At 35.3% G+C, this 12,103-nt stretch overlaps 1 protein-coding gene across 1 annotated transcript in view; it reads left to right on the top strand.

The window, feature by feature from the left end:
* Positions 1-2,905: 2,905 nt before the first annotated feature.
* LOC106473042 (disks large homolog 2-like) overlaps positions 2,906-12,103 on the top strand; it is a 33,257-nt gene continuing 24,059 nt past the window's right edge. The window contains exons 1-2 of the mRNA XM_022401550.1: positions 2,906-2,989; positions 11,439-11,595. Of these exons, the coding sequence (XP_022257258.1) occupies positions 2,961-2,989; positions 11,439-11,595 (186 nt within the window). The 5' untranslated portion in view covers positions 2,906-2,960. The remainder of the gene's footprint in view (positions 2,990-11,438; positions 11,596-12,103) is intronic.

Below are 12,103 nucleotides of genomic sequence, written 5' to 3'. Positions count from 1 at the left end.
TGCGTCTTATACACCGACACATACGGTAAGTGTGTAATGGGAAGAAACTATAAATTACAATTTCCAGGAGTATAAAGATCTGATTCACCTCTGATGCATGTTGAAAGTTTTTAGGCCGTCAATGCTTATGCTGGTACCATTTGGGTTTTCATTTATTGATCAAAATACACAACAAATATTACATCTTATACGTATATATACATACACACATATATATATATATAGTTGACTAATCTGTTGTATTCATGTTTAAGTTTTTTTTCTTTTTTGTAGGGTAAATGACATTATAATCAAAGTAAATGGCACCGAGTTACTTGATGTACCTCATTCTGTTGCTGTCGATGCTCTGAAGTGGGCAGGAAATGTAGTGCAATTGGTAAGGAGGGTTTCTTTGTATCCACCTTTATAATTTTCTCCAAATGCATACTGTTTCTACTTTGACAGTTAGCCTAATATGACCTGAAACTTATCAATACTAAAAAAATATATTACTTAAAATTACTTTTTCTATTTTTTTTTTTTACTATTGATGATTTATCTTCAAAGTTTGTGAAACGAAGGCATCATCACCATCATGTCATGAAAGTGGAGCTGCTCAAAGAGAACAAGGGCCTGGGGTTCAGTATTGCAGGAGGAATAGGAAATGAGCACATTCCAGAAGAAAATGGCATCTTCATCACCAAAGTCATGGAAGGAGGTACAGCCTTCTCTCAAGGAATTCTCCAGATAGGGGATAAATTGATTGCTGTAAGTTCTTTGTTATTGAAATTGAATGTATTTTGTAATTTTCTTGTGTCATCAGGTGACTGTATTATTTGACTGAATTGTTTTGAGAGACTGGTAAGTTTAGTGCTCTTGAAATTTAGTTAAAAGTAGCTTAAACAACCGTTGAAACTAAGCAGGTAGTTGAAACGTAATTGATTGGGTTGTATGTTGGTATTTCTTTGTATGAAGGCTTTAGTTTCAAATTTAACTTTGTGCAATTCAAATTCATTTAGTTAATGTAGCAAGTTGGCATGTGATATTTGATGTTTAATTATTAAAGCTCAATGGTTGCCTTGCTTGTGTGTGTTTTAATCTGTAGTTTAATGGTTGCCTTGCTTGTGTGTGTTTTAATTTGTAGCTCAATGGTTGCCTTGCTTGTGTGTGTGTTTTAATCTGTAGTTTAATGGTTGCCTTGCTTGTGTGTGTTTTAATCTGTAGTTTAATGGTTGCCTTGCTTGTGTGTGTTTTAATCTGTAGCTCAATGGTTGCCTTACTTGTGTGTTTTTAATCTGTAGTTTAATAGTTGCCTTGCTTGTGTGTGTTTTAATCTGTAGCTCAATGGTTGCCTTGCTTGTGTGTGTTTTAATCTGTAGTCCAATGGTTGCCTTGCTTGGGTTTGTTTAATCTGTAGCTCAATGGTTGCCTTGCTTGGGTTGTTTAATCTGTGGCTCAATGGTTGCCTTGCTTGTGTGTGTTTTAATCTGTAGCTCAATGGTTGCCTTGCTTGTGTGTGTTTTAATCTTGTAGCTCAATGGTTGCCTTGCTTGTGTGTGTTTTAATCTGTAGTTTAAGCAGATACGTAACAATATGAATAAATTATAGTTCAAAATTTCAACCAATGATGTTTGCTGTTTCACACAGTACAAATGTAACTGTATTACATCCAGCAAAAACATTACAGTATAATATGTAAATAAATAATTATCTGAAATTTTTGAACAACTCCAAAGCCTTACTTACAAGAAGGTGGGGTAAATGTACGTGGAGTGTATTCTTGACAAGGTTCTGAAACAGATAAAGTATGATTGATGTAACCTGATCTAGCTATGGTCAGAACTACTTTGTCTGCTGTAGCTTTCAAAGCAGCAACAGCTTCTTCGTGAGTGACATTCTCCAGTTTTTTTTCACCAACCTTCAAGAAAACAGAAAGAAATTTCCAAACATTGGAATCTGTGTCTTACAGCAAGTACAAAATTAAAAAATAAACACTATATGCTTTAAATATTACCAGTGTTGGCTTGTGAGTGGATGGGTCCACCCACTATTTTTGGAGTAATACAATTATTCATATTCCCACCTGCACAGTTATTTGTCTTGAACAGTAATTTTGGAAGGTTTGAATTTTGCTATTTCATCTTCATGTTGTATAACTCTCTACAATTCACTCAATATCTTCTGTGGCAGTCAAACTCTATACAATGAGTAATTAGACTCCAGAAACAACTGACTGCTTTCAATAAATTTGAAATTATTCATACAAATATGTCATCAAAAGACATTAAAACAGATACAAGCAAGGCAACCGTTGAACTACAGATTAAAACACACACAAGCAAGGCAACCATTGGTTTGTTAATTTCCGGTAGAAATTATTTCCGAGGAACTTCAGCGATACAAGTCCTCTCTTGGTTAAACCAGTTTATTCTTTCTCGATACAACTTTTAGTAATACACAGAATTTCCACAGTCACTTTAAACTTAACAACATTTATAATACACGCTATAAATCACAATGATTCACACACTTTACTTACGGTGCCTACTGTTCGCTTGACTATCTATCTATTCAGTCTATCTGCCCATCACGCTGGTATTTCTTGCCAGGCTTATATATTAAAAAGAGGGCGCCTCGAATGCACTCGGGCCTTCATGATCCTTCGAGAAACTCCAGCGCGCATGCTCCGTGCGTCGCGTGACTTCCGCTGTCGTAACAATATATAATGTTAGTTATCTAATGCGATAAAGATAACTCATTTGAGCATAGCATCTTGTTGTTACTATAGTATTTTATGAACACATCTGGAGAGTGAACATTGTTTTCTCCAAAATTATCACACAAAATGACATACTTTAATAGACAGTAAAAAACATAGATATACACCTTTCGTAAGTAATTCAACTAGCCAAGTTTTTATTTCAGCAAACGTCTCAATCACAGAACATCTTCAGGAGCCTCCAGACAGTACATACCCTTCCATGGTCATAGCGGATGAAAATATCACAAGGCAAGAGTACTGTATTTCTCTTCTTGTGTGTTTAAGAAGTAGTCTTTTGTGAAAATTAACAAAACAATATATAATGTTCTCGGCTTAGAAGTCATTGCATAAAGTAAGTAAAATATTATTATTTTATTAAATCACGCACTGTGGTCAATCTTATTAATTTGTTTATAAATATATTCCCCTGTTTTATGAAGAGAGAGTGCCATCTAGTAGCTACTTTGTAAATTTAGATGAATAATTTTAAACATTCGCACGATCTTATCAAATCATAACTTTTTACTGGAGTTAATATCTATCTATTCTGTTATTGTTATGTTTCTTTTCATGTAATATTTTCGATAAAATAAATGAAGACAACATGTAGTAATCAATACTCATCTTCCTTTATTGAATCATTAATTTTTAGCAAAAATACTTTATTAGAAATTCTGATTTTCTCCCTACAAAAGACTTATAATGTTTACTGAAAGCTTGCTAAATATCGTGACGACACATAAATCGTATCGATTTTTGTATTATCAGGGTTTAAAGCTAAAAAATATCACCAATGTGCTGTATGGCACAGAAGAGATTTTCCAAGTCCAGTTCAACAAGCACATATTACTGTAATATGACCAGCTTGCCTATCAGTGCATGATTGTAAATGGGAATGTTATTTTTTTATAGCCATGATATTTATCAACACCTACATATTTTTATTTTGTCATTTAGTTGATCAAACATGATAATTTGAAAAAGCACTGTAAAGAGTGAAGTATTTATATAAGACAATGTTGAATAAATAGAGTTGTTTAAACATTTGTTTAACATCAAGTAAAAGCTTGGAATGGTCTATTCTTTCATTTGGGTGTGTGTGTCTGTGAGCCAGACTAGTTTCGGAGAATTTCACTCCTCATCAGTGACCCTGAACACTACCACCAATGAAATATCAAACCAAAAGACAATATTAGTAATACAGGTAATAAATTACAGACAAGACTGTCAAACTTTGTAACAAACCACTGGTAAAACTTCTGTATCTAGATACGTATCGTATCGACTACTATGATGAGATACGAACCCATAATTTCTCCTAGTGTTTTGGGAGGAAACAACGGAAAACGTTTTAGATTCTGAGGGAAAATTTGGAACTGCTTTTTTCTTCAGTTAGCTTTTGCATATTATTCTCAAATAAACTGTGTTGCTGCTTCAACGCTATATAAAGTAACAGTTCACTTAAAATCATACTAATACTCCAACTCACAACCAGGTGTATGTAACGTAATAGTTGACTTACAACCGTACTACTGCACCAACTCGCAAGCAGTTGTACGTAAGGTAATAAATGACTTACCATCATAATAAAACGAAGCTTCGCGCAAAAACTGTAAACAAACAAATCTGTATTCATAAAGCCAAAATACTTTTCTTTGTCACTATTTATTATGTGGACAACCGAGAATATATAGGTACGTAACACGAGTGTTTATATGGCTATCATCTGCCCCAGTAAGGATCTAAAAGGAATTAATGAGGTGGAAATCACGGTTTTATCACGTACAAAACAATTGCGTCAGTTATGGCGAACACCATGTTGATATGCACTAGTTCGTAAATAAAGAAGCTGATACCCTATAAAAAAATCTTTTAGATTGAAGAGAATGGCATTTCAGTTTTTAATTGGAATGTAAAGAAAACGTAATTTTCACTTTCAACTCCTACACATTTACTGCCAAACCAAGTGTTTTGGACGTTGTTGGTTCATGAACTGCCTTCTTTGGGTTGTTTTATAATTGTGGCTTCTGTTGTTGTTGTTGTTGTTGTACCCATGTATATTAAATGACTGTAACATCGGTATCGTTTGTGATTGAACTATCGTGTGAATATTGAATGTACTTCCGTAGGGTCCCCGAAAGTGTTCTGTTTCATAAGTAAACGAAAAAATGAAGTTCGTATGTCATGCTGTGCTGTAGCCTACAAAGTGTATAATTCGTCTCGTGATTCATGGCATGCGCACATTTTACTGACGTCACGACAGTACAAGTTGCGACATTAAACGATCCTTATACGACGTCATTCTGTGTCTTCTGATTGACTGAAAGACAACATACTACTGTGTAGGGGTATGAATGGTTAAAACCACTGACCCCTCTAGAAGGCCTTTGGTCCCCTTTCGAGGTAGTAAATATTCCAGATGATGGTATTCTCGACATTTTTCAAAGATTATGTGCCAAGTTTTATTACCTGCAATGTGCCTGGCATTGTAACAACAACCTATAAGCTTGTGAATGATGTGATATTTAATACATAATGGGCTATCTGTGCTCTGTCCACAGCGGGGTTCGACCCCCAGATTTTAGCGTTCTAAGTTCGTAACCGCTGATACACCAGGGATCGTTTAATGCTTATTCGTTATTGTAGTCCGTAGATTGAAACACTTGAAGTCAGTTCTCGAAATTGTGAACGAAATATTAAAAAAACACTTGGGGGAAAAAAAACTTCCTCTTATCTATCAACTATCTTTGTAGTCTGCATCATTACCGAAAAAAAAACAATCCAGGTATCTGATCATCACCAGATGGAACTACAGCATAGAAATACGTTTTCATAAACACTAATAATTTAACTTCCTTTATGAACTGATTTTAAATTATGGGCACCGAATTTTACACCGAACAAACAGTTTTTAAAACAAAATTGTTGTTGTGAAAATATTTGCTGAATTTTTTTTTTATTCGTTTGTTACCACTGAAGACTTCAACTAAATGAAACAAGTTTAAACTAATTATACATTGTACACTTGAAAAACTGTATGAAATTGGATAATTTCTGTTGATGCTTTCGGAGGATAGTAATATTGCGGTTATTACAAAGTATCTAAAGAAAATTGGGGCCCGGCATGGCCAGGTGGTTAGGGTACTCGACTCGCAATCTGCGGGTCGCGGGTTCTAATCCCCGTCACACCAAACATGCTTGCCCTTTCAGCCGTGGGGGCGTTATAATGTGACGGTCAATCCCACTATTCGTTGGTAAAAGAGTAGCCCAAGAGTTGGCGGTGGGTGGTGATGACTAGCTGCCGTACCTCTAGTCTTACACTGCTAAATTAGGGACGGCTAGCGCAGACAGCCCTCGTGTAGCTTTGCGCGAAATTCAAAACAAACAAACAAACAAACTAAAGAAAATTGCAGACATACGTTATTTATACCTATAACGTTACTTGAATGTCCATCGAATTGATTTTTATGTCTCAGCAGAGAGTGCTAAATAAATAAATGTCCGAACGCGACATAATCGTGTAAGGTGGAAGTCGTTCGAAATAGTGGCGGTACGCCAAAAAAAGTACAAGTACGCCGTGCCCACTCGTTCCCACCCCACTACACCTCTGGACATACTGTTTTTCTATTCTTTCTTCTTCTTCCAAACACCTTTTTTAACTTTTTTAGTCCTTTTTAAGGATTTTTTTTTATTAAATCAAAGGTCAAGGACCCCAAAAATATTTTGGGCTTATGTGGGGTCATATTTACAGCAATCAAGATTAAAATTGGCGCAAGTATAAATTTTCCTGTGTCCAATACAATGGCATAGAAAAAAATGTTGGATTTGCTCGTTTTGAGTCTTTTTAGGGTGGGTGGGTCAGAACTCACAAAAAAAAACATAATTTTGGGGTTTGGGTTAATTACTTGGTCATATTTTGACGAGTTTACGTGGGCTTTGGGACATAGATACTTTACTACATGTCCTACACATTGTTAAAAAATGGTGGACTTGCCCATTTTTAATAATTATAGGGGGATTAAAATGACAAAAAATTATAATTTTAGGGTTTTTTGACAATTGCTCCACCGTATTTCTGCGAATATGCATGGGATTTGGTACAAAGATACTTTTTATAGGTCCCGTACATTACATAAAAAATTTGGGATATGCCTATTTTTGTTCATTTTAGGGATGGTCAAAAGGCTAAATAAACCCATAATTTTAGGAGATTTGGTATATTTCTTGGCCATATTTTGACCAATTTACGTGGGATTTAGTAAAAAGATAATCTTTGCAGGTCCCCAAATAGAGATATAGACAATTTAGGATCTTATTATCTCTTGCTCAATTTTTCAGCGAGGAAAGCACAATTTGAAATTTTCGTGAACTATTCACGTGTATACCAACGAACCTACATGGGATTTGGTACAGAGATACCTTTTTGCATGTCCCAAGTAGTGATATAGACAGTTTTCGCTTTTTCTGTGACTTTCATGATTTTTCTGGTGTCAAAATTGACCATGTTGGAATTGCGTGGCAGATACGTGTTGCATCCATTCGTGAATGTTGGCATCTTTAATTTTGAATGTTATATATAGCTATTTGTGTAGATCATCTATATAAAGTATGATGACCAGTCGCCTACTAGACGTTCTAGACAGTTCTAGACGTTCTGGTCATCATACTAGATGTATGATGACCAGACGCCTACTAGACGTTTTACCAGTCTTAACTAGCTTACTTCTATTTCTGTGTATTTTGGGGATTCGGGAGTGGCATAGTAGTTATTGTTTGGTTGCGTATCGAGTGATCCAAGGTTCGAGATGTCTTCAATTAATTGCTAAAGTGGCAATCAATTATGTTATTTGTTTTAAAGAGCCAGACAAGGCGGATGCTGTTAACTGGCTTCCCTTCCTCTGGTAAGCCCCCCAGTGGCACAGCGGTATGTCTGCGGACTTACAACGCAAGAAACCAGGTTTCGATACCCGTGGTGGGCAGAGCACAGATAGCCCAGTGTGTAGCTTTGTGCTTAACTTCAAACAAACAAACAATCCAATGTTAAATAATTAAACCGTAAGGATGGCTATACCCGAATCTTAGGGTCTCTGACTTGGCTTTTTTGGTGCTGCTTAGGTTGAAACATCGAATTACTTTATTACTGTTATTTTGTTGTTGTTGTTGAAATAAGTTTATAATAGGTTTTCTACAAACAGCAACAACAAGGAAAACGCATATACTGCCAAAAAAAAATAGTAAAGCTACATTTTTATTACAAGCCTTGATGAAAAATAAAATGTATTATCATGAATTATAAATCAGTTTTGCGTTTCCACTGTCTCCAAACAAAATCTTATTATCAAAGTAACTGAAAAAGTTTTAATATAAAAACTTGATATGTTATTTAAACATTTATTTGGTCATCAGCTGTTGGTGAGTTGCAACAGAAAAGAAAGAAAAACAAAAAGATTAAAGTCTGTAGTGCATTATTATTAACGCTTTGGGCTCATGAGTTGGAGGAAACACAGCGATTGGATTATAAATGTAAACAGCCAGTCTTGAGTTTCAGTATTAGAATGGATACATAATTAACATAACTTTTCTAGTTGTAAATATATTCCTACTGTTACATTACTCTCCTATAATCAATGAATTTAGTAACATACAAAATAAAAGCTGCATATGTTTTTGTTCTGAAACTTATCATGAGAATAGTTTTGAAACTTGGTCCCAGGAGGGTAATCTCTAAAGCAGGAAGCATTCAGTATTATATTAATCACATCTTGGGGTAATTGTGTGTCAGTATTATCTTAACCATTTCTTGGGGCAATTGTGTGTCAAGATTATCTTAATCTCTCCTTGGGGCAATTGTGTGTCAGGATTATCTTAATCTCTCCTTGGGGCAATTGTGTGTCAGGATTATCTTAACCACTTCTTGGGGCAATTGTGTGTCAGGATTGTCTTATTCTCTCCTTGGGACAATTGTGTGTCGGGATTATCTTAATCACTCCTTGGGGCAATTGTGTATCAGGATTATCTTAATCACTCTTTTGGGCAATTGTGTGTCAGGATTATCTTAATCACTCCATGGGACAATTGTGTGTCAAGATTATCTTAATCACTTCTTGGGGCAATTGTGTGTCAGGATTACCTTAATCACTTCTTGAGGCAATTGTGTGTAATGGCCAGCACCTTCTTGGTATTTCTATCTTGTATTTGTATTTTCACGTAAAGCTATACAAGAGCTATTTGTGCATAGCCTTCCATAATTTTGAGCTGATAAACTAGAGGAAAGAAAGCTATTCAATAACATTTACTGCCAACAGTGGAATTTGACCATCACTCTTTTAGCATATCCATGGTTCCTAAAGTGTGAAGCGTGTTTTATTGTGACAGTTGGATATAAACCATGAATCTTCAGCTTCACACACGCACACACTAAAAACTAAACCATGCCTGGTTCACACTTTTTTTTAGTATATTTGTGGCCAGTGTATGGAAAGATTTTCCAGAAGTTACTCCTGATTGTAATTGGATGTATTATAGAACATTGTTGCTTCTTGTGTGAGATTTGTTTTCCATTTTCTTTCACCGTGTGTTGACAGCCATGTCTGTAAAGGCACATCTAACAACAAAAAAACTAAGTGCTTTTTCTTTGTCCTCCTTGCCAATTTGCTTGTCAGCGTTTACTCAAAGTTTCATTTTCTTCATAATTTGTTTTAACCTTGTTTTAATTTGACTGTAATATCTAAAACACATTAGTTAATCATAGTACGGTTTGTTATCATTATAATAATCTTCGTTCATTTAGGGCTCAGTTTATTCAGATTAAGTTATTTGTATTACATCAATGTGATCACATTGAATAAAGTGTGAATTTCATTTGCAAAAACCATGGGGTGTCCATTATATTGTTTTGTCCTGAATCACGGACCTTCTTTTATATTTTGACCAGCCAAACTCTCAAACCTCTAGCTATTAGAAGGGGCCTAATTACCTGTGTTTTTAAGTAATGTGTTACCTAGCCAATATGCTCTACCGTGTGGACAGTAAACAAGATGTGACAACCGAAAGGATAATGTTAACTTGGGAAATCTTGTGAAAAAGTATGTCATTTGACAAAACCTGTTGGTCAAAATATAACATATCTAAATATCAGTTCTGGTGCTGTTTTTTTTTTTAACGTACATAGAAAACAATTAAGGAAAATTGTATCAAAGAAAATGTAACTCTTTTTACCGCCTGGTAGCTGTATTGATGATAGAAAAGGGGAATGAACAGATTGATATTGTAACACCAGTTATTTAATGAATAAGAGGTGATCGACATTTTGATTTAGGGTTAATTGTTTGTAATTAAATAGCACTAAAAAGAAATCGTATATATTATATAGTTTTAGTAATTTCATATCTGTTTATCAAAACTTCTATAGTTTCATGAACTTTGCTCATTTAAAGTATACTCTTTACGCATGCTTTTTATAGCTGATAACCAACCAGTGAGAAGTCACTGGCCAAATACATTAACATGATTTTGATTTGTTTTGACAGATTATTGTAACTTGATAATTATTTTAAGTAAATTATCAATAGAAAGAAGATACCCCCTTTAGGTAATCTGTGTTTATATTGTTAACTGTGATTTGAGCATATGCCGTAAATCCATAGCTTTTATTGTTAACTGTCATTTCAGCAAATGTTGTAACTCATAGATTTTATTATTAACTTTGATTTGAGCATATGTTGTGACCCATAGCTTTTATTGTTAAGTGTGACCCGATGGAGTAAAGATAACCTTTGTTGTTATCTGTCATTTCAAAGCAAATTGTAAAACATCAAAATGTATAAAGAAACACGTTTGAATGTTTGAGCTTGTATAAACTACATGACTGCATTAGCCAAAATCTTCACATTTTCTGACTTCCAAAATTCAACATGTGGATTTCGTTCTAATCCCTAGCCACTCTACACCAGTGGATCCAATTATTTCTGGGTTTTTTTTTGGGGGGGGGGATCCCTCCAAGTTCCCGCCCTTTACGTTTTGACGACACATTTCTAAAGGGCGAAGGGTATATTTGGCTGAGAAGTGGTGCTGTCTCACACTGGTGTGTTGTTTTCACTTCCTTATCACACCTCAAGGTCTTCCTAAAGAGGGGTTCATCTTCTCACCAGCCCTCCACCAATTCAGTATGGGATTCTTGCTTTTTGTGAGTGGAGGTTAACATTTTCCTAAATTGAAAATGTATTTCGATTGATACTTACCTCCTCTCATTTGCCACCTGTCATCCCCACTTCCCGGGGTTTGGTTAGTTATAACGAATCTCAAAGTGATTAACATGTTCACCATTAAAGAGGGCGCTAGCTACAGTAGGTGTATTGTCACACTCCTATTGGTGGAGGGTTGCTGCGTTATTATTTGCATTTGAGTATACAGTAATAAGTGGGAGTAACAAGGCTAGTAGCGAGAGAATATTTGCTCCGATAGAGGGCAATATAAGTCCAGAAAGCTTTTGGAAATACATTTTAAGTTTAGGAAAATGTTAGCTTTCTGTTTTTAAACATAAAATTTGGTTGTAATTCTGATATTATCTACCTTATTTACTTTATTTACGTATCATTTTGTTCAAGCTATCTAAAAATAATTACTAATATTATGTCTTCCGTTATTTGTTTGGAGATTCTAATGTTATTTTGTCTAATAAAGGGCACTTTTGTTTTAGGAAGGCAAGAAAAGTGACATTAGCAAAGGGAGAGTCGGGTCTAGGGTTTAATATTGTTGGTGGAGAGGATGGAGAAGGGATTTTTATTTCCTATATCTTGGTAGGAGGGGCAGCAGATACTTGCGGCAAGTTGAGGAGAGGAGACCAGATCTGTTCAGTAAGAATAGTGTAATATGTTGTTATTGGAAAGGTTAAAATAGTTTAATTTTTATATATATATATGTGAGATTTAACAGGTAAAGTACCAGATAAAGAACATTTCCACTGAAATGTTACATAATGCAATGTTTTTTATGCCATTAGTTATAGTTTGGTTTGAATTTCGTGCAAGACTAGAGAGAAGGCAGCTAGTCATCACCACCCACGGCTGAAAGGGCGAGCATGTTTGGTGGAACGGCGATTCTAACCCACGACCCTCAAATTGCGAGTCAAGCGCCCTACCCACCTGACCAGTCCGGGACACTACTATTAATTAAACAACCTAATTTAGTTTTGTAATATTGTGATGTAGTTCATATGCCTGTGAGTACACTCAAATGGAAAATTGCACATCATTATAAATTAAATGTAGCTTCTTAGTATTAAAAGAAACTGGATATCAGAGGTGTAGCGGGGGGGGGGGGAGGCAAGGGGGCTTGACCCCCTGAAAAATCTTCAATTTCAGC

The sequence above is a fragment of the Limulus polyphemus genome, unplaced genomic scaffold, assembly GCF_000517525.1.
Source record: "Limulus polyphemus unplaced genomic scaffold, Limulus_polyphemus-2.1.2 Scaffold5837, whole genome shotgun sequence".
Classification (NCBI taxonomy): domain Eukaryota; kingdom Metazoa; phylum Arthropoda; class Merostomata; order Xiphosura; family Limulidae; genus Limulus; species Limulus polyphemus.
The sequence above is the reverse complement of the archived record's forward strand: the minus strand, read 5'-3'. Positions and strand labels throughout refer to the sequence as shown.